Source organism: Biomphalaria glabrata, chromosome 5 (assembly GCF_947242115.1).
Source record: "Biomphalaria glabrata chromosome 5, xgBioGlab47.1, whole genome shotgun sequence".
Taxonomy (NCBI): Eukaryota; Metazoa; Mollusca; class Gastropoda; family Planorbidae; genus Biomphalaria; species Biomphalaria glabrata.
This window is the reverse complement of record NC_074715.1, coordinates 39,526,017-39,549,742: the sequence shown is the minus strand read 5'-3', so window position 1 is coordinate 39,549,742 and position 23,726 is coordinate 39,526,017. Positions and strand designations below refer to the sequence as shown.

Sequence of the window (23,726 nt, the reverse complement as noted above, 5' to 3'; positions counted from 1 at the left end):
AGCCTTCAGGATAGAAGACTTAAAAGTAAAGTAGCAATTATACATAAAACACTGAACCATAATCTTCAAATACAAAAACAAAATTTAATAAAATACTCAGAAAGACACAAAGATAAAGGCACATTTCTCGTTCCATATGCTAGGACAAATTTGTACAAGTGCTCCTTCTTCCCTAATGCTATTAGTACATGGAATGGGTTGCCTGAGCTAACCAGGAAAACCAGTGACTTGGCAGAATTTAAGTCATTGGTTAATATGCATGACTAAATGCATGACGCGTAGGAAGTAATCATCTTCTGTTTTGAAGTAACATCTGTATTATATAAGATAAGATAAATCTGTAATTTTTCTTTATCTTTTTTGAACAAAATGAAAAGGAATATAGTTGTACAATGTTGTTGTTTTTTTATTTCAAATGGAAAAAAATAGAAAATGTATTTGTCTAATTGAAAGAGGTTCTAGGGCAAAAGACAGAGAGGAGAAAGACGGTTGACTAATCTTGCATGGTGCCCCAATAGTCCAACAGACTAAGGGATAGGTAAAGGTAAAATTTGTCTAAAACATGCAAGCAAAGTACCTTCTTTCCATTGCTGTCTGACTGATTAGGGCTTGAATTATCTTTGTTGTTCATCTCATAGCTGTCTGTATTTTCTAAAATTATATATTGAAAACCACATAAATAACCTCTTCAGTAAATAAATCAATTTAAACTGATATATAGTGATATATATTAAAATAAATTAAAAATAAAATATGGATAACTTTTCTTTCATGTATAAATAAAATTTAAAAAAATAAGTCCACTATAGAATGAAAAAATGTACAAACAATTTATTGTGAAAATATATTAAAATATAAACAATCCAGTGTTTAAACAGAATAAATAAGAAATAAATATCTCATCTAACTTATTCTTTTCCCCCTCTCCCATTTTCAACCCTATTCTACTGATTTGATACAACAGAAAAAATATAATGTAGATGACTAGCACAACATTCGAGTTTCGTTCAGTTTTAAAGACTTTTTTTTCACTAAATACCAATATTATATAGAATCTGGGTTTTTTTAAGGGCTGTGATGTTTTATAATTTGATATGAAGCACCCTTTGGCATACATTTCACATGCAAACTTTATCAGACTACATAGCCTACTTTATCAGACTACATAGCCTACTTTATCAGACTAAACACTTAATCAGACATTATTTTGAACTTACCTTTTGTGTTAAACTTAACTCTAGTTATTATTTCCAACAACAGTTTGACAAACAATTGCCAGGCAACATATGCCCCCATAATATATGTGGCATAATAAGGAGTGGTCGCCCCTTTGATCTGGATCCCAAAGAAAATGGTGATAACTGAAAAAAGCAACAATCAATAAGTAGATACTAGTGAATACATAAGGCTTGTCTTCTGGTCCAGAGAGTAAGGAGTTGTGAGGCTTTTCACATGGCTACCCAGTTTAAGTCATGATTACATATTTGCTACACCCAACACAGACAATACAGCTCTCAATAAAAATTTTCTTTCTGCCTTCTATGTCTGTTTAGTTATAAAGCTTTCCTTTTCGTCTCAAAAGTGTATCTTCTGGCCAATGTAAGAAATCTCTTTCAAGGGCCATTAACGGCCAGTAGGCATGTATCTTATCTTATATATTACAGAAGTCACTTCAAAAAAGAAGATAATAACATTCTATGCATTTTATTTAAAATCTGCCAAGTCGTTGGTTTTCCTGGCTGATTCAGGCAATCCATTCCATTCTTTAATGGCACAAATGTGTAAAAACCTATTAAGTTGATAGTTAATGAAATATTAGCACCATGTTATTGTATATAGCTGAAAGGACTATACTGTGCTGTTAGATCTATGTCTAAAGCTGTTAGTCTAGGATTAAAAAAATCCCTATGAATAAAATTTATTTTAACAAAAATGTGTATGTTTAAAAATATATTTTACACAAGAAAAATAAAAAACAAAAAACTAAAAAAAAACAAGCTTATACTAAGCGTAATTGTATTACTTAGTTTGAATCATTTATGTAGGCTAATTATATTTGTTATATAGAAATATTTTTACTAATTGTATTCATGCTTTTAGCTTTCTCAATGCACTATGATCCTATCACTTATCTGGACCAGTTGAAAAAAGGGGGAAGAAAGAAGGAGGTATCTGGGTGAAGGTTACTTTCAAAGCTTTTTAAATGCATTTTATTTAAAAAAAACATTATAACTTGAACTTGAGGGCTCAAGCCTCCTCAAACCAATACACCAAGAGAAGGTTTTATAGCTATCTATTGTTAGTTTAAAATTTTAAGCAATGACCCAACTCTTGACACAAAGTATAAAGGGAACTAATTTCACTTATACCACCACATCTGTCAAGAACAATTTCTTTCCCTTGTTTGAGATACTGAACAAAATCTTTTACCAATACTTAATTAACTAATTGTTTTTTTTTTGTTTGCATTAAAAAATGTCTACTTAAAGCCTAATGTCCTCAAAAACATTGACCTGAAAATGAAACCTGCTTTTGAGGAGCATCATCTGAGAATTCTGACCATATCCTTCAAAGCTGCATACTAAATCAAGAGGCCTAACAAGACTCTGGTCCCAAAACCCTCCAATGGAAGAAAAACCATATGGAGAACTGTCTGATCTGGAAACCACTGCACAGTTCATCTCAGATATAGGATAACTAATCTGAACCCTCCAACATGTAAAATAGAATGAAGAAGAAAAACAGAAAATATTGAGTAAAAAACATAAAAACAATTTAATTTCTATATTGTCACAAAAACATCAATTTTTTGTCATTATAGATGCAAAAGTAGATATGAACAGCTCTTCTTCATAAGTAATATATTGATGATTCACATTTTTTCTCAAAATGTATTTTTTATTTTGACATATAAATGAAACCAAACTAACCTCCAAGTATGTGAGCTGCTATTCCTACCAGGAAATGAGCCCAGTTGAAGATTGGCCTCTTGGGTGTGCCAGGATGGGGACGAAACAATGCCATCACAGGCTGAAAATATTGCAAGTAAATATTTGTAATTGTTAGTATGAAATGAACTTTTAATATCTTCTAACAAAATGTGAAGTTTGTATTATTTTTAAATTTGACATAAGAACTTAAACTAAGTAATACAAACAGACCTTTAACTACATCTAAACTAACCATTCTACTTTGCATTACAATTTAAAAGTTGTAGTTCTGCATTGATATAGATTTAGAAGATGATATCAGATAGAGACTTTGGGGAATGTTTTCAGCTGATGCCATAAACTTGCGAAATGGACTAAATAACATTTTATTGAAAGAGTAATAAAAGTGACAACTGAGCCAAAAGTTCAGGGCCTGGGATGTTTGTTTTTTTTAAGGGTAAGTGCTATATGTCTCTGTGAAAGAAATAGGTGAGTCTTTGTACTGGCTTTGCTACACTCAATACTGAGAGCAGCTTGGCTCACTTTGGGTCCCCACTCAGTACCCAACTCTCACCTGTGGCTCCCAGTAGCTGTAGCATCCACAGTGGCCACACCCTGAAACTGCTTTGATTGGTAGAGGGTACATTACACTTGGTAGACATTGTGGTTTTGTCAAACCTAACATGTGAAGTCCAGACTTGGCAGCCTTGGCCTAACATTACCATAACTAGACCAATTGGACATAAAGGCATTCACCCACTGCTATGAAGCACTTTAGGGCAGGTTTGACTCCACTGCACCCTAACTCATCCCCAGAGCAGAAAGGGAAGCACTAGCACTAGCTGCTACCATGCTAGCAAATCATCCAAGTTCCCTTAACAGTCAGATTGTCTTTCTAACAGACGCGAAAACAACCCTCCAAAACTTGCAAAACTCTGATTCCCCTTATATAAAAAGCCTCAGAACAGCACTTACAAAGCTCAACAACAATAGCAAAAAAACTGTTATTCAATGGATACCAGCTCACATACAACTAGGAGGAAATGAGAAGGCTGACACACTCGCCAAGAGTGGGAGAACAAACTCACAAGTAAACTCTGCACTCTATCCAGAAGAAATGAAGAAATTAATTGTAGATAAAATAAATGAGAAATGGACGAGCTCCCATCCAAATCACAAGAAAGATGACGCTTACTATAAGCTATCCCGACAAGACCAACGTCTAATCTTTCGACTCAGGGCCGGATACAACAGAATGCGACAACACATGTTCCGGAAGCTCAAAATTGGAACCAGTGAAATCTGCCCATGTGGAGTATCACCAGAAAATGCCGACCACGTCCTCCAAAACTGCTCTCTCTACCAAGAGGCCTGTATAAGACATTGGCCCCAAATCACCCCAATAGAAAGAAAACTATATGGAGAGCTCCCTGATTTGGAAACCACTGCGCAGTTCATCTCATGTATTGGTCTAGTCATATGAACACTCCAACATAACAATGAGAACGATGAAGAAGAAGAAGAAGAATCCCCAGACGTCTTGACGTCTATAAATATTATGGGCTTTAAGGCAAGAGAGTGAGGTGGATGTCTTGCATGAGTCCTCATCACTTCAATTTAAATTCTCAATGTAAGTCACCCTAAATGGAAGCCCTGTGATGACAGAAAGCAGAGTGGTAGGTTTAGGCACACTGGAAGCCAGTAGCTGCATGCACAGAGGTGGTTCAGGACATATGGTGGTTCACCCCGACACAAAGCAGAGTCTGATAACCACCTGAGTGGCTGAGCCCTATTTAGGAGTGCACTGCTCAAATCCATAGCATGATAAAGGGCTTGAAAAGATGCTCCAAATATTGCCTGTTCTAAACAACCCTAGCCAGCCTACCGCAGCTGGTGGGAACCCTACAAAAGTGGTAAAATATAACACCTTTATATATTTTTTGTCACTGAAACATGTCAAATCTGAATCATCTGCATTAGTCATATTAAAGTCTAAATGAAAAACTTTTCTTTAAATTGAGTACTTTAGTTAAAAACAATTAAGACCTGAAAGATTACAAACTAATATTAGGCCTTTATTCCATGTAATATTCAGGAAATTTTTACTATACATAGATTTCAAATTTCTCCAGTATAATTATTTTGTTGTTACACAATATATCAGATTATTATCTTAGTTAAGAAATGTTAGACATTAATTTATAATTAGATGTATAACTTAATGAAGTCTCTATACTTACATTGAGTATAGTGAGAATCATGACCATTACTCCCATGATTGGATGGCCTTGTAAGTATGTTTCATCACCTTCTAACTGCAAGCACAGTTACACAGCATAGGTTACATGAATAGTAAATGCAACAGGCCAAGTGGTTCATTAAAAAATTATAAAGAATTGTATTATATCTGTAAAACAAAATATTGGAATGAAAATTTCCAAATTAAGGTTTATTTCTAAATCTACATTGTGATAAGTCACATACATCACTCCATTTGCCGTCTTCCTTCACAAAAATGATGATAAAAGCAATAGCTGTGACACAGAGTACAAGGACCATGCTGAATCGATGAACCTTAAGAATTGGAAGAAAATTTTAAAAAGTCATCTACAGTTACCCAAGAAATACAAGTTTAAGACTTCTTAGGTTTTTAGACTAACTGAAGCTTGTTAATATTTAGAAATTCAAAGGACTTCAGTTTCACAAAAGTGAGAATTTGAGTCTTTATAGATCTATGAACAAAAGGTTTATGCTTAATATTCAGATTATAGTATCACAACAAAAATCTAAATCTATTTTCATTAACTTGATAGTAGCATATCACAATAATTGCAAATATATTAGGCCTACCAACCAACCTGAAACCAAATTTTCTGAGAACACATTGTTCCAGATAGAACTGGTTTGTAGTACCTGGCCACAACAAGTCCAATACTGGCAAAGAAAACCCAAGCAACAACCATGAGACAACCTGAAGTGGAAGGCATTTTGAAAACTTCAATACAAATTTCTTTTGGTCCATGCATGGTTATTTAAGTTTAAAATAATTTAATCTACTAATTCAAATTAATATTACAATTTTCTGGCTTGTCTTACATTCATTTTACTTCATTCTGTTAACAAATATAGATAAGGCTAGATTTAAAAACCTTTTTACTTTAACTCACTTAAAGGAAGTGTTTATATGTGTAATAAATCGTTAATATTTTAAGAATATTACATTGGCTAAATCAATGCTTTCTTTTTTAGAAACAGGCTAACAAAAACAAATGTTACATAGGGGCTATCAGTGATATTTTGTATTAAGAGGTGCACAATAATTAATAAAATTTTTTAAGAGGTGACAAATTATTAGAAATTTCAATTTAATGGTAGGCCTTTTATGTAAAATTATTTTTATTTCTTAGATAACCCAAATAATATGATTTTTTTACTTTATTTATAAGATAAGATAAACATTAACTTGTAAGACCATGTTTCTAAAATGTGCTAACAAAATAATAAAGTATTGACATAGTTCTACTAAGAGTTTACAGAAAACAGAAATGAATTACTAATACCATGAGCTTTGACCAGTGCATCATCTTTTCCTAGAGGTGCAATATCAACAATAGACGAAGCAGTTACTGAACTTTCAGAAATAAAAAAGTCCTGATTATGATACTGGATGGATGCTACACCACTAGCTGTAAAAGAATGATGGTAACAGTATTACATTTCAGAGCTAACAATGATGTAGGCTACAGGAAAATATATAGACCTACAAATGTCTAAATTTAAGCCAGTAATTTCAAATATTTGTTTTTCCAACACACTAAAAAAAATTTGTAGATGAGAAATAAAACGGATGCTTATCTAACAATTAAAACCAGTCTATAGGACAAGTGCTACTATATTGAATAGAATCTTATCTAAAATATTATGTGCATTTATAAAACTGCATAACTCTTATAATTGGCCACCATCACACATTGTGGACTAGTATTCTGTTTTGTATGTTAAATAACATGCCTATATTATGTTTATTTTTAAACAGTAAAATTGTTTGAAAAATAACTTACTTTTTAAGAAAAAAAAAGCTCCCATATATATGCCTAACTAATATATATATATATATAGCCTATATAGATATATATATTTTAATTTTAAATTTTAAAAAAAATACGAAGAGCAGGGTGCCAGGATATCCACTCTGTTATCAGCAGCAGACGCCTTGGCTGGCTTGGCCACGTTGGTAGAATGCCAGTAGGTCAACTTTCACAGGACATTCTGTATGGCGATCTAATAGAAGGCATGAGAGCCGCTGGTCGCCCACTTTTACGTTATACGGATGTATGCAAACGCGACATGAAGCTCTTCAAAATCGACATTAGCAGCTGGGAAGAGGTGGCACATGATAGATCCACATGGAGAGAGAGAATAAAGGAAGGGTCACGGATTGCAGATGTCAAACACAACAGAAGCAGAAAGAAGGGTGAAAATGCAATGGCGCCTGGTGATTACATATGCCTGACCTGCGATCGCAGCTGTGTATCAAGGATTGGCCTCTTAAGTCACACAAGAAGTTGCAAAGGGAAAAGATCATCTCTCGAGACGTAAAATGCCACAGACATATATATATATATATATATATATATATATATATATATATATATATATATATACTGGTTTTATGGAAGGTGAAATGCAGGTTTTTGTTGTTTTTTAAATTAGAGGGAGATAAAGACACTTTATCTCCTTTTAAAAAAAAATATATATAACATAGCCCCTGACTTTCACCTCCCAGAAAACCAGTAGGCCTATATTTGCATCATCTTCCTGACACTTTCCAAAATTCCTTTGTAACACGCCTATTACATCCAAGAAGCCCAGTGTTTCCTATTTGTAATTCACTTTTCACTTGATCTTACATATGCTCCTCCCCGCACTTTTAAGAGCAAACTTCATATATATATATATATATATATATATATATATATATATATATATATATATAGTCTTTATTATGCTTGTGCTTTTGTGTTCATTGATATTTACGTTTATCTTGTACTCTATTAGAAATAGGCATTACATTGTCCAGTACTTACTTATAGAAGCAGCTCCAAGAACAAATAAAAGTGTCCAAGCCTGATTGAGATCATATCTTTTGCCACTGCCACTTATAGGTCGAGTTATTGAACATGTCAAAACACCATTTGTATAGTCCCCACTTGATAGTGAAATTTGCTGAAAATAAAAAAAATAAACAAATACTACAAACTAGAACTATTTGTATACCTAGTCTCCATACTTAATGTGTTATTGTTTCCATATTGAGCTTGCTCAGTGTATACAGGTCCATATCTTACCCTTATCTGGAGATCTCTGTGATGCCTTTAAGGCACCAAAACAAAACAAGAATAGAATTTAAATTGTTTTAGCAGACATGCCCAATCAATACCATTTACATTTTGCCTACATTTTTAGTGGTTCCTTTAGAAAAGTCATGACTTTATAAAGCCTATATCATTTTAAAAACTAAGGTGAATAAGAGGACTTTGGCTACACACTTTCTGAACTTCAAGAGCATATGAAGCTATCAAGAATTTGATTCGCCATCATCATGACATAAATTGCTGCTACTGCAAAGTTTGTTGAACTACAAAAAAAGACAATTTTAAATATTTACTAGCCTGTTGCAAACCAAAAGTCATTTTGTTTCAGTGCGCTAAAATAATAGAATCTAATAAAAAAAAATGTTTTTTCCATTAAGTATGCATAGATATTGCAAAATATTTATCTCCCATATGTGAAACTACTGAAAAAAACAACAACAAAGCTTATCTAAGGTTTAAGGTTTATACAAAAAGAAGCTTTTCTATCTATACAAAATATATACAAAATTAATTAATAACTACTAGTTGGTTAATTTTTTTGATTGATTCATTAATTATGAAAATTTTTAGCTTGCTCTAGCTGAGAATGGGAAGTGGATGAGAAAACATCTAAAATATTTTTACCAGACATACTGACAGTTTTAGGAAGATAACTCAAACACATAGGCTTCTTCTTCATTTAGTTTGTTTTAAAGCCTGTGCCTTTTAATTTAGATTATTCTGTTCTTTTACCTGTTGTGACATTAAATTATTTGATTAAAAAGAAGATATAACTTACAGAATCAGAAAACGGGTTTGGTGTCTTCCCGACATTTTCAGCAGTATACAATACTGCACTAGAGGATTGATAAGCACAGCCAATGACACTGTCACTGCCCTGCGGATCAGAAACAAACGATTTTAAATTAGACAAAACCAATAAAATGGAAATTTGATACATATTTGTATGATTGTAAAGGTTTCTAGTCTCTCTAGGCTAAGTGCTCTCACATTTTATTTATTCTATTTTGTAGACATGAAATATTGGTTCAGATAGTACGTTTCCAAGCAGTTAGAGGAGTGGTGGTTCAGGGAGTACGTTTCCAAGCAGTTAGAGGAGTGGTGGTTCAGGGAGTACGTTTCCAAGCAGTTAGAGGAGTGGTGGTTCAGGGAGTACGTTTCCAAGCAGTTAGAGGAGTGGTGGTTCAGGGAGTACGTTTCCAAGCAGCTAGAGGAGTGGTGCTTCAGGGAGTACGTTTCCAAGCAGTTAGAGGAGTGGTGGTTCAGGGAGTACGTTTCCAAGCAGCTAGAGGAGTGGTGGTTCAGGGAGTACGTTTCCAAGCAGTTAGAGGAGTGGTGGTTCAGGGAGTACGTTTCCAAGTAGTTAGAGGAGTGGTGCTTCAGGGAGTACGTTTCCAAGCAGTTAGAGGAGTGGTGGTTCAGGGAGTACGTTTCCAAGCAGCTAGAGGAGTGGTGGTTCAGGGAGTACGTTTCCAAGCAGTTAGAGGAGTGGTGGTTCAGGGAGTACGTTTCCAAGCAGCTAGAGGAGTGGTGGTTCAGGGAGTACGTTTCCAAGCAGTTAGAGGAGTGGTGGTTCAGGGAGTACGTTTCCAAGCAGTTAGAGGAGTGGTGGTTCAGGGAGTACGTTTCCAAGCAGCTAGAGGAGTGGTGGTTCAGGGAGTACGTTTCCAAGTAGTTAGAGGAGTGGTGCTTCAGGGAGTACGTTTCCAAGCAGCTAGAGGAGTGGTGGTTCAGGGAGTAGGTTTCCAAGCAGCTAGAGGAGTGGTGCTTCAGGGAGTACGTTTCCAAGCAGCTAGAGGAGTGGTGCTTCAGGGAGTACGTTTCCAAGCAGCTAGAGGAGTGGTGCTTCAGGGAGTACGTTTCCAAGCAGCTAGAGGAGTGGTGGTTCAGGGAGTACGTTTCCAAGCAGTTAGAGGAGTGGTGGTTCAGGGAGTACGTTTCCAAGCAGCTAGAGGAGTGGTGGTTCAGGGAGTACGTTTCCAAGCAGTTGGAGGAGTGGTGGTTCAGGGAGTACATTTCCAAGCAGCTAGAGGAGTGGTGGTTCAGGGAGTACGTTTCCAAGCAGTTAGAGGAGTGGTGGTTCAGGGAGTACGTTTCCAAGCAGCTAGAGGAGTGGTGCTTCAGGGAGTACGTTTCCAAGCAGCTAGAGGAGTGGTGGTTCAGGGAGTACGTTTCCAAGCAGTTAGAGGAGTGGTGGTTCAGGGAGTACGTTTCCAAGCAGCTAGAGGAGTGGTGGTTCAGGGAGTACGTTTCCAAGCAGTTAGAGGAGTGGTGGTTCAGGGAGTACGTTTCCAAGCAGTTAGAGGAGTGGTGGTTCAGGGAGTACGTTTCCAAGCAGCTAGAGGAGTGGTGGTTCAGGGAGTACGTTTCCAAGTAGTTAGAGGAGTGGTGCTTCAGGGAGTACGTTTCCAAGCAGCTAGAGGAGTGGTGGTTCAGGGAGTAGGTTTCCAAGCAGCTAGAGGAGTGGTGCTTCAGGGAGTACGTTTCCAAGCAGCTAGAGGAGTGGTGCTTCAGGGAGTACGTTTCCAAGCAGCTAGAGGAGTGGTGCTTCAGGGAGTACGTTTCCAAGCAGCTAGAGGAGTGGTGGTTCAGGGAGTACGTTTCCAAGCAGTTAGAGGAGTGGTGGTTCAGGGAGTACGTTTCCAAGCAGCTAGAGGAGTGGTGGTTCAGGGAGTACGTTTCCAAGCAGTTGGAGGAGTGGTGGTTCAGGGAGTACGTTTCCAAGCAGCTAGAGGAGTGGTGGTTCAGGGAGTACGTTTCCAAGCAGTTAGAGGAGTGGTGGTTCAGGGAGTACGTTTCCAAGCAGCTAGAGGAGTGGTGCTTCAGGGAGTACGTTTCCAAGCAGCTAGAGGAGTGGTGGTTCAGGGAGTACGTTTCCAAGCAGTTAGAGGAGTGGTGGTTCAGGGAGTACGTTTCCAAGCAGCTAGAGGAGTGGTGGTTCAGGGAGTACGTTTCCAAGCAGTTAGAGGAGTGGTGGTTCAGGGAGTACGTTTCCAAGCAGCTAGAGGAGTGGTGGTTCAGGGAGTACGTTTCCAAGCAGTTAGAGGAGTGGTGGTTCAGGGAGTACGTTTCCAAGCAGCTAGAGGAGTGGTGGTTCAGGGAGTACGTTTCCAAGCAGCTAGAGGAGTGGTGGTTCAGGGAGTACGTTTCCAAGCAGTTAGAGGAGTGGTGCTTCAGGGAGTACGTTTCCAAGCAGCTAGAGGAGTGGTGCTTCAGGGAGTACGTTTCCAAGCAGCTAGAGGAGTGGTGCTTCAGGGAGTACGTTTCCAAGCAGCTAGAGGAGTGGTGGTTCAGGGAGTACGTTTCCAAGCAGCTAGAGGAGTGGTGGTTCAGGAAGTAGGTTTCCAAGCAGCTAGAGGAGTGGTGATTCAGGGAGTACGTTTCCAAGCAGCTAGAGGAGTGGTGCTTCAGGGAGTACGTTTCCAAGCAGCTAGAGGAGTGGTGCTTCAGGGAGTACGTTTCCAAGCAGCTAGAGGAGTGGTGCTTTAGGGAGTACGTTTCCAAGCAGCTAGAGGAGTGGTGCTTCAGGGAGTACGTTTCCAAGACGCAAGAGGAGAAGTGGTTCAGATAGTAGGTTTCCAAGAAGCTAGGGTAGTAGTAGTTCAGGGAGTAGGTTTCCACTAGAGAAGTAGTGGTTCAGATAGTAGGTTTCCAAGAATCTAGAGAAGTAGTGGTTCAGATAGTAGGTTTCCAAGAAGCTAGGGTAGTAGTAGTTCAGGGAGTAGGTTTCCACTAGAGAAGTAGTGGTTCAGATAGTAGGTTTCCAAGAATCTAGAGAAGTAGTGGTTCAGATAGTAGGTTTCCAAGAATCTAGAGAAGTAGTGCATCAGAGAGAGATTTCTCTGCATCTTCTAACTGCTAAGCAAGCATATCTTATCTCTAGTTATATCTCGAAAACAAACTAATTCTAGCCATTCAGCAGGCTGGGGTTTTCCAACAACTTAAGAAAAAAAAACTTTTTTTTCTTTGCCACAATATGCAAATGAGCTTTAACCCTTAGCAGCTAAAAGCTATCTAGAAGAAGAAGAAGACATCCAGCAGTGCCGTTGCGAGGGTGCTATGCGCCTGGACAGCATGGCCTGTCACCCCCCACCTTCTGATTATGTAATTATGTACAACTGAACTTAGCCAATATTTGTATAAGAACTAGGCTGTTACCAGTACGTAAAACTTAAATGTAATTTAAAAGAAGTTAACAACACGCACAATCTGTAACGAAGGTCACATTTTCTAACAGAAGTACTCTACCTGCTTTTGTACTAGCAAAGTTGTCACTAATACCATTAAAGTAAATTGATTCCACCAGCTCCTTACCTATGCTTAGCCGCAACGCCAAGTCAGACAAACCTTCCTGCCCCATTGAAGCTTTCAAATAGGCTAATATGAGTTTAAATAAATATTTTATATAGTGTTTCGATATCCATGTCGATACCCCTACACTCCGGAGCGGCTGCCCTCTACTATGACAGTTTCCCTCGGTACACCACTGCCTTTAAGTTTGTACTATAAATTATTTTAGAAAACTTTAGTTCACAAAGCTTGGATAATTAAATAGTTTATTTTAGAACATTTTAGTTCACATAGCTTGCATAATTAAATAGTTTATTTTCTTCTTGTTAATTTTCAAAAAGATTTTGTGAGATCACTATCTAGTTACCATCTGTGTGTCCCCAGAAAATCCAAGAGCGATGTAAAATCCCGAAGAACTTTGATATGCTGCTTTTAGAGTGTATGTTACTGAGGTGCTGGATGTTTTCTGCCAAATCACACTGAATGTACACCCTGAACTACCGCAGGAAGAGAAACATCCTTTAGTCTTGCCACATTCAGTATCTTTTGCGAAAGAGCCGGCCTGAGTAGGAGTCGTTGCTACAGTGCCTGGAAATAAAAGCAAAATACTAGTTTGTGATGGAGATAGTACTAGATGTTGCATACATATGAATGACAGTACATTATTTAGAAGAAGTGGACTCGTTTAAAAAACAAGGATAAAAAATAACAAGAGATGGAGGATCACTTAAAAGGATCATGAACAACTGAAAAATTTGGAAAAAGAACATCAGTTTCCAAATTAATATTGTATTTTTCGCTAGTGGTCTCTGTCATCCTATAGGGGTCTGAAAGTTGGACATTGAGCGCTTAGGCTGAAAGAAGAATTCAAGCCTTTGACAGTAAATGCTACAGGAAATTGCTGGTTATCAGAAGGAAAAGAAGACAAATGAGTTTGTACAATCCAAAGTCAACACTCTGGCGGACAAAAAGGTGAAACTCCTCAATACTGTGAAGAAAGGAAAGCTGAGTTAATTTGGTCGTATTGTCAATGTCAAAAGTCATCCTTCAAGGTACAGTGGAGGGAGCACGAAGATAGTGTCGTCTGCAAAAATTTAAAAAAAGATGACTGGACAGTGTAAACCAATGGCTCGGCACTCTCTCTCTCTTGATGTTAAGATCAACTGCCGACAGGGAAGAGTGGAGGGATATGATTACACAAACTGTACAGCACCACTCCGACGAAATTCCAGGGACAGATAACTTTCACTTCAAAGTTGAAATTTTGTTAAAAGTTTCATTTTATCTGTTTTATGTATTTCGTAAACGTCTGACATGCGTGGGTGGCTAACGTGATTTAGAAATAAATCAGAAATCTAGAAATAATTAAATTTGCAAAATAAGGTCACTCCAATATTAGTCATTAATAGAGGAATATAATATAATAATGATACACATTTATGTAAGTTTATACTCTGTCAACTTTTTTTTTGTTTTAAGAACATAAACCTTTAAATCATGACAGATTTTAATCTAGATTAAATTTTTTCTTCAATCAAGTTAATGAAGTATAGATCTGATATTCCAATCCAAATAACAGATCCAAATTATCACACATTTTAATATTACTTAAATTTAAAGGAAGAAAAGAAAATTGTATAGAATACTAATGAACCAAGGTATATATTAAAAGTGTGTACATTTACTTATAAAACGACTAAGAATCTGAGACATAATTTAAAGAAACCAAACACCTTACTGTCTGGACCATTTGTAAATGTCAGTGATAGGGTAAAACCTTTCTTGCTTTCATTATAATACTTTCACTGCAAAACACTACCTGAGCACTGAGCAGCCGCTGAAGGTGCAGGCAGAGTACTATCTTGCAAGACTCCAGACACAACATTTGTCCAAAATGTATTTAGCTCTTGCACAAAGACAGCTCTGAAGATGTATGCAAATAAAAAGATTTGTTAAATTGAGATTAGAAATATAGAAACATTCATCCTTCTATTTTCTAACAGATAAACATTCAACCTTTAATTTTCTAACAGAAATAAACATTCAACCTTAATTTTCTAACAGAAATAAACATTCAACCTTTAATTTTCTAACAGAAATAAACATTCAACCTTTAATTTTCTAACAGAAATAAACATTCAACCTTTAATTTTCTAACAGAAATAAACATTCAACCTTTTATTTTCTAACAGAAATAAACATTCAGAAACAAACATTCAGCTTTCTATTGTGTAACACAAATAAACAATCAACCTTTTATTTTCTAACAGAAATAAACATTCAAATCATATCATCATTATCATAAAACTCCACGACAGTCTTAAATCCGCTTTTGCAAAAGACTAAATCCGTGTAGTTGAGCGCAATGCACTTAGATCTATGTCAAATGTAAGCATACTCGTCCATTCAACTGAGGTGCCAAGTTCGAACTCAGCCCACCGCCATCCCCCCTTCCTGCCGTCCTGCGCGAGGTCTGGACTAGAACGTATCGATCTTCATTGTGAAGGAATTTTCCACATTTGAAAAACTAAAAAAATGAAAAACATAATGAGTTATCTCGCTTTAATTAGAATTTACACATACAATTCCTGTTTCTCAAAATATAGAAAATCGACACTAGCAGCTGGGAAAAATATACTGGCACTGGATAGATCCACAAGGAGAGCGCGCTTAAAGGAAGGGTCCCGGTTTGCAGATGCCATACACAACAGTAATAGAAAAAAAGGTGAATGTATAACAGCGCCTGGTGATTACAGATGCCCAACCTGTGACCGCAGCTGTGTATCAAGAATTGGTATTTTATATTTTGGGTCAAAATAATGATATCTTACGGCATAGAAATTATAGTCTATAGCTAAGCATATAAAAATAACAGATTCCTTATTATGCATGCGATTGTGTATTATATACTACTGACTATATCTTTGTTTTCTAAACGTTATATAGTACAACATGTACATTTAATAAATATTGCAATCAAATGCTAGATTAACCATGACTTTGTCAAGATGCGGCTTTGGTAAAAAAAAAAAAAACGCAAGCTAAAAATCTATGGCCATATTACAAGATCCTCGGGGCTCGCAAAAACCTTTCTTCAGGAAACAGTACCAGGAAAAAGAAGAAGAGGCAGACAGAGAAAGCGATTGGGAGGACAACATAAAAGAACGGACGGACCTGCAATTGAAAGAGGCTCTAAGACAAGAGACACAGGAATGGAGAAAGACGGTCGACAAATCTAGCATGGTGCCCCAACGGTCCAACAGACTAATGGATAGGTAAAGGTAAAAGCCAAACTCTTTAACATGATTTAACTAACAAACTATTAAGCATGATTTAACTAACAAACTCCTTAACATGATTTAACTAACAAACTCTTTAACATGATTTAACTAACAAACTCTTTAACATGATTTAACTAACAAACTCTTTAGCATGATTTAACTAACAAACTCTTTAACATGATTTAACAAAAAAACTCTTTAACAGGATTTAACAAAAAAACTCTTTAACAGGATTTAACAAAAAAAACTCTTTAACAGGATTTAACAAAAAAACTCTTTAACAGGATTTAACAAAAAAACTCTTTAACAGGATTTAACAAACAAACTCTTTAACAGGATTTAACAAACAAACTCTTTAACAGGATTTAACAAACAAACTCTTTAACATGATTTAACTAACAAACTCTAGTTTTTTTTCTATTTTGTTTTCTCACCTGAAAACGATATGGCCAACTGATGTTGAAGGTGCGATCCAATTTGTTGTTATTTTTGTTTTAGAAATACTAGAAGAATGTACCAAAGCTGCCTAAAATAAAACAATTTAGTCCATTAGATGTCTATCTACATCTTAACATTTATCTAATTAGATGTCTGTCTACAGCAATTGTCTGCCAACAACGTACTTTTAGTCAAATATATTTGTCTGCGCAATATTTGCAGTTACTTAGATGTCAGTCTATATCTGTATATTGTGCACCTCCATCTAGAATTATCATGATACTTTTCTTTACTCTAATGTTTCGTTCAATGTTGTCTAAAATCGTACAATTTTATTTCCAAAATTTACTTAATTAAAAAAAATTAATTCTTAATTAACATGTTTTCCGTTAGACATGAAGATGTAAATACATTTTAAAGGAACCAAAGAAATAAAGGGTAAGCAGTCATTTTTTTATTAACAAAAATTGGTTTAATAACTGCAGAATAAGAATCGATACAATTTCTTGGAACATCTTTGTAACTAGGGTGTTGAAAATAAAAGACAAAGAAATGAGACAAATGAGATTTTAAAAATGTGAAATTAAAAACATATTTTCTGGCACATTTTAAATAAGACATGATGAACTGAGATGGATGGCAGCTTTTCGTGCGTAATAACAGAAATGACTTGTTTAATTGGAAGAAACTTTAGATCAGAGAGAAAAAAAAAGACTACGGATTAGCGTTCCACTCTTGGCATGGTTAATTTGACCTTATACTTATGAAGTGAAGCAGCAATAAGAATAATAAAACACAAATAATACCACTACATTGCGCTAGATATACTTACATTACTGCAAGCTGTTGTAGTGCCGGCTACAACATTGAATGAGCCCTGGGCACTTGTTGAACACGAAGACGCATTACGTGCTTGAATCATAAACCCTTTGAAACTTGAGCTCGAAGCACTGAGAGTGACTGGAAGAAATCATTATGTGTATCTTATCTTCTTATCTTATAATCTGCAGACGCTCCTTCAAAAAAGAAGGACAATTAGTTTATACCATCCTATGTGTATTACTTTATCTACAATCTTTATACTTCGCTAAACTATTTTCACAAGTAGTCAAGTTCATGTAGTTTTTTTTTTTTTTTTTTTTTACAAAGCTTATATTAACTCGCTCTGTCTGTCTGCTGCAAATTGTGTACACTTCCCAATCTCGAATCAGGTTGAGTTTTCTCACAATTATCCATAGTTGATGACAATACATGAATCAATAAAAAATATAGTTAATCAATCAGATTTAGATGTATTTAAATATTTTTGCGCTTACATAAAAGGGAGTTAATCCTTGAAGTATTGAGAGGTAAAAGCTTTGTTTTCAAAAAGATATTTTTATTATGCTTGTTTGTCAGTTACAGATATAAATGTGTATTAATGCAATGGTGATATTGACATACGGCATATTGCTCTAAATTGACTTGCTAATGTCATGTCAATTGGTGGAGGCGGGTATTTCGAGGTGTGGCAGGAATCGACGTGTTATGTGACCATTAACGTCTGGAGAGAGGAGTACAAGTTTGAGAAAACATTCTTTTTTTTTTTATTTCCAATAATCTGGCCACAATTTAACGATCCACAGAACATACGTTTGAGCCTGTGAATCAATGTACCTGTTCCTGTGAAATGAAACGGCCAGCTCTCTTTTTCTCTCCAGTTTTTTCTCACCATGCGCATCGTATTTTCTCTGACATAGACTTTTGACTTGATTTAGAACGCTCCCCCCCCCATCCGCCTGATACAAACACTTTACAGTTCAAGTAGCTCAAAATGTCTACAACGAGATCGATCAGTTCTTTTTATTTGTGTGTTCTCTATAGAGCTATTTTATTTTGAAGTTTTGTTAGTTACATCAATAAACTGACCAACGATACTTATCTTTCTACTATTTGAAACGTCAACAAGGAAGGAGATATCTATATAATTACTGAGTGATCTGAACTTATTTAAAAACAATTCGTCAATCTCTAACGATCAAGACAAAACATAGATGATTGTTTATAAAAAAAGTATTTCACTTGCACAGACTGGATGAAAGGAACGTACCTGAAATACTTTGACTAGCAGTATAAGATGTCGGACTAAACGTGATGGTGTATGGTGGCGCACTGCTCTTTGCACTTGGGCCATGTTGTGGTGTGAGATCTGCACAGGAGCCATCTATACCTTGACCATCACTATGACATTCAGCCCTGTCCACAAGCAATGACACGGCGAGCAGGAGTACAATCAAAGGAGACATCATCTAAAAACGGAGACATCATGTTAAAACAAACATCCATCTAATTAATTTAGAGAACCATGTAATACAAATAAGAGACATTGTCTAATTAAATAAGAGATAATATTAAGAGACATCCTCTAATATCAATAAATAAGAGATATCATGTAATTAGATGATGTAAATAAGAGGTATATTCTTAAATAAGAGACATAGTCTATTAATATAGAGACATATATTTATAGCTTTTTATATAGCGCTAATTTCATGCTTTGGTCCAATCTCATTTGTGGACCAGTGAGAGGGAGGGGGTATCTAGGAGTTGGTTTTCCGTGCTGCCTTTAGGCGCTCAGTAAACGCAACTCTGCCCGAGTCGGGTGTCAAACCTCGAGCCCCCTCTCTAGGTAGCCAAGCCAAGTTCAAGCGCACTTAGACTCTCGACCACATCATCTAATGCAAATAAGAGACTTCGTCTAATTAAATAAGAGACAATATTAACAGGCACCATCTAATATTAATACGAGACACCACCTAATTAAATAAGAGGCATCATCTAATTAGATGATGTAAATATAGACATAGCCTAATTAAATAGTTGATACACAATATGTTTTTTAAAGCTGACCTTTAAATTTCAAAAGTAATAATTTATAATTCATTCCACTTTAAGGCTTTAAACCCTAAACACATTTTTACAATACTTCTATTTAAGTCACACATTCGGAATGGGCGAAACTTAAGACTTGGGTAGACACAGTTTTCGAAAACGGCTCTAACGATTTTCCTAATTTGTCAGTTGATATATATCTTTGGAAAAGAATTACAAGCTCGTTGGTCACTCTAAGAAACAACTAGTTTGACTTATAATTTTTCAAATTATAAAAAAATAATAATTTACATTTGGCTATAGGTGAAGGTGAAGTTTTGATCATACTCTTATAATAGGGGGTTCCAACCGCAGCGCAGCACGGGTGTCTGCTCGTATATATATATATATAATGAGGTTATCAATGTTTTGACCCGGGAACCACTTTATATAGTGAAAACCTGCCGATGGACCCCTTAGTAAAGAAAGCTACATACATCCATAGTATACAAGTTACAAATGTAACACAAAAAATCAAAGGAGTGTTTATTGAGATTAAAATATTGTTTAAAACAAGGTTACAAATGCGATCGTACAAAATAACTTTTAGAGAAAAAATAATTTAAATTTAAATAATTTTCATTTTTCTTCCGACCCTAAGGTCGTCTCGTGGACTTCTGTGGGTTTGTGGGGCACAATTTGAGAACCACTGGGCCAATGGGAAGAAAAAGTACTCTAAGGAAAATTCCAGGCACTATTACACGGTGACAGACAAGGCTTCTTCCTTGGCATGGCTCGAAGGAGGTCATCTCTACCCTGAAACAGAAGGCTTCTTCCTTGACATGGCTCGAAGGAGGTCATCTCTACCCTGAAACAGAAGGCTTCTTCCTTGGCATGGCTCGAAGGAGGTCATCTCTACCCTGAAACAGAAGGCTTCTTCCTTGGCATGGCTCGAAGGAGGTCATCTCTACCCTGAAACAGAAGGCTTCTTCCTTGGCATGGCTCGAAGGAGGTCATCTCTACCCTGAAACAGAAGGCTTCTTCCTTGGCATGGCTCGAAGGAGGTCATCTCTACCCTGAAACAGAAGGCTTTGTCACAGCAATACAGGACCGAGTTATTAGGATTCAAAATGACGAAAAGCATATCCTGACAAATGCCGAAAGTACAGAAATGCTAGTGAGTCAATTGAACACATAATTGTAGGCTGCTCAGTTTTACAAGAATCTGCCAACCTGGGTCGCCATAACTAAGATGCGAAATTAATACGCCTCCTTTCTAAAGAAATGCTCACCACATTCAACCGAGAACTTATTGTACTGGGATAGACCTATTTTTACTGACAAGACGGTGGATTTCAATCTCCCAGATTTAACTGTTTATCAGCAAAAAAAAATATTTAAAAAATCCGCAACCATCATTGACATGGCCGCACCACTATTCCATAATAAAAGGAAAACTGAAATTAATAAACGAAGAAACTATGAAAATCTAAGTTTAGAGATTAAACGACTATGGAATCTGTCTATAGTATCAATACACCCTGTTGTTCTATCAACCGAAGGGATGATGACAACTGACCTCACAAACACATTCAAAGTCCTAAACATTCCTAAGAGAATCCTTATCACCTGTCAGGGGGGGGTAGTACTGCCGAAGACCTGCCAAATCATCAGAACATTTCTCAATGGACACTGTAAAGAAGTTAAGGGGACTACATTGAAGTTCGTTTCCCTTTAACGAAGCTCGACCCCTGGCAGTGCCAGAGAATGAAAATTAATTCATTTCCAAATAATAATAATAATCCTTAGTATTATCATTTAAGTCAGAGATTGTACGTAAGCTTACGTTGTGGGCGGGTAACAAAAACAAAAGTGAACCACTTGAAGACTACACAGATTATCTCAGTGCTAAATATACATTGGATTAGCCCAGCAGATCTGGTACTTCATATCTGCTTAAATTATACTGTGCTTCACTCACTTGGTATATTAAACACTTTGGACTTGGCGGGAACTTCAACAATCATTTGTTGAATTATGACAAGCAGACGCTTGTTATGTTTATGGTCGATACTAAGAACTATGTTTACTTTCTTGAAGGTCAAATCACCGTACAAGAAATAAAATGTCCATTGTTTACAGTGGCATAACTATTATAGGAATTTGCCATCATTTAGGTGGCCCGAGGAGCTTAACCTCTTTGGACGCCCCTGAATTGTGCTTAATATATATATTTAATGCAAAAAACACTCATTTGGGAGCCCCAGTAATTTGGGGCCTGGGGGGATTTTAAAATTCTCCTCTTTCCTCCCCCACCCTAGGTACGCCTCTGGTAGTTTATTAGGTTGAGATCTTCCTTTGTGATGCGCAGTATTTCTTTAGCGGTAGACTATTGTGGACGTACAGTTTAGAACCGTTTAAAAAAAAAATCGTAAATGGAGTCACCAATGTATTATTATCATTATTTATTATTAAGAAGGTATAATGGTTTTGTGGTGTTCCCAGTTTAGCCCCATTGACTAGGAAACAGTGAACAGTAAATACAAGAATTAAAACTAACTCAACTCGAGAGGTACATAAACAGTGCCCACATTAACTTGATACGATTATAGGCTAGGCGTATAGGTTTTTGTTTTATGTTCTGAGTACATTATAAGGGAGGGGGAATGGAAGGGAGGTAGCACCTGGAGAGAAATATTTTTAAAAAGGTTTGACTTGAATATAAAAATAGGAACCTTTAACTTACCTATAAATTTAAAATCAAGAAATAAATTATCCTTAAGATATCTAGTGTATATAAACCGAAGAAATTCCTTAAAGAAAGTATCCTAAAGATATCTAGTGTGTCTCAACAATTGTTACGCATCAAATCATCTACCCTTCTTATAGCTCATGAACTACGTGACTGCACAATAATTGTTTCGTGACACACACACACACACACACAGTTTCTAATGAACAACACGCTGAGGTATGTACACACTAAGGACACATAAACAACACACGGCACTGTAAATATCTAATGCACTAGGTTTGTGTGGTGTGCCTATAGTCTCACTCTCACGTGACCGCTACGCCTGTCAACACTCACTAAGTACCCAGGGTGGGGTGGGCTGGGCTGGAGAACTGTAACATGCAAGTCACAGGAGGAGGAGCTAACTCTACAGACAGCGGCGCAGCTGTGTAGGTCAACTTTCCGGATACTGGTTTCTAAGCGTGCATGCGTTGGATTATTTTTCGTTTGTTTTGCTATGTCAATGCCATAAATTTAATAAAAGCCTCGACCTCTTGATTTGACTTTTAACAATTATGTGTTATTCCTCTGTGTTAACTCTTTCTCTCCTTACTGACGATACCATCATTGATTTGACCTCATTAAATTAAATTAATGTTGGATTTTTATAAACTTTACTTTGTGTTGCGTAAAAAAAAGCATGCTTCCCCTTTAACTCTATACCAACTATAACATTCTCTGATTACAAAAAAATTAAGCTTAATCATAGCAGCGTAGAAAAATACTACTGAGCTAAATGAAGAATTCCGTCGGAACGTGGAAAATAATTACGGAGAAAAAGAGTTAATGACTACTTATTAACTACTTTTTGATTTACTGTTACAGTATAAAGAATAGAGAGAGAGAGAAGTTTACTGAACATTGAACTGGTCCATAACAACGTAAACACAAAGATAAGCTCCTTATAAAAAAAACAAAGTTACTTTTCAAATATTAAATATCCAATAAATTGAAAGCTTGTCATAAGTCTTCATTTGCTTTAAATACATTCATTATTGACTTATTAGTCTAGTACTTCTTGCTTAGGCTTGATTCACTTTGTATTTTGTGCTCTTTCAAAAGAAGTTATATTATTATGATATTATTATTATATCAAGGATGAAATGTTTACGACATGTCACGCTCTGCACATGCGCGGTAAGGGTGCGGCCTGTTCGAATTGGTTTGTACATATTTCGTAATGTATGCGAGGTATACGCGTGTGCTTGTTATAGGCACCAAAAAAAAAAAGGTAGCTGCTCACTTACTTGACACAAATTAATTACTGGCATAATAAAGATTCCTCTGCCGCATCGGCCACTATTTGTTTACATAGTGTTTCTAATGAGATGTTCATAAAGTTTCCCAGTAGCGAACTATAGAAGGTAGAAGACCCACCGGCGTCTCTATCGTTTCCGTTAGGCTATGTTTATGAGTCAAATAAATTGTGTAGACCCCGCACCTTTGTATACCCCCTCCCGCACCTTTGTATAACCCGCACAGGAACCATTCGATTGTACAAAAAATAAATATATAGTATATAATTATATAACCAAATAGGTATATGCGCGAAAATACGGTAGGTTCTAGATTATATCATGATTTTTCACTTTAAATTACTTCCACAAGAATCACTGTTATTGAAGTTACCTGTTCAACATATTTCAATGAGTCGATTCTAAATAAACATGTAATAGTAGGGAAACGTCAAGCAATGCAGGAAATATACTCTCCATAAGTCAATACACTCTGACGTCTTTTAACTGGGGCATGGTTTACACATTAGCCT

General features: G+C 36.3%; 1 protein-coding gene across 4 annotated transcripts in view; it reads right to left on the bottom strand.

The window, feature by feature from the left end:
- The window catches only part of LOC106066535 (putative ferric-chelate reductase 1), a 27,352-nt gene extending 3,626 nt beyond the window's left edge, over window positions 1–23,726 (bottom strand). The window contains exons 1-15 of one of the 4 annotated variants that reach the window (XM_013225604.2): window positions 23,588–23,726; window positions 18,404–18,602; window positions 17,147–17,274; window positions 16,311–16,402; window positions 14,415–14,518; window positions 12,963–13,183; window positions 9,084–9,182; window positions 8,018–8,156; window positions 6,491–6,616; window positions 5,789–5,901; window positions 5,415–5,504; window positions 5,171–5,245; window positions 2,931–3,030; window positions 1,218–1,361; window positions 578–651 (exon numbers count right to left, since the gene is read on the bottom strand). In XM_013225604.2, coding sequence (XP_013081058.2) covers window positions 578–651; window positions 1,218–1,361; window positions 2,931–3,030; window positions 5,171–5,245; window positions 5,415–5,504; window positions 5,789–5,901; window positions 6,491–6,616; window positions 8,018–8,156; window positions 9,084–9,182; window positions 12,963–13,183; window positions 14,415–14,518; window positions 16,311–16,402; window positions 17,147–17,274; window positions 18,404–18,602 — 1,704 coding nt within the window. In that variant the 5' untranslated portion in view covers window positions 23,588–23,726. Of the gene's footprint in view, window positions 1–577; window positions 652–1,217; window positions 1,362–2,930; window positions 3,031–5,170; window positions 5,246–5,414; window positions 5,505–5,788; window positions 5,902–6,490; window positions 6,617–8,017; window positions 8,157–9,083; window positions 9,183–12,962; window positions 13,184–14,414; window positions 14,519–16,310; window positions 16,403–17,146; window positions 17,275–18,403; window positions 18,603–21,910; window positions 22,260–23,205; window positions 23,245–23,587 lie in introns of those variants that run through there. The other 3 variants (XM_056030159.1, XM_056030160.1, XM_013225597.2) reach the window with 3 other exon arrangements.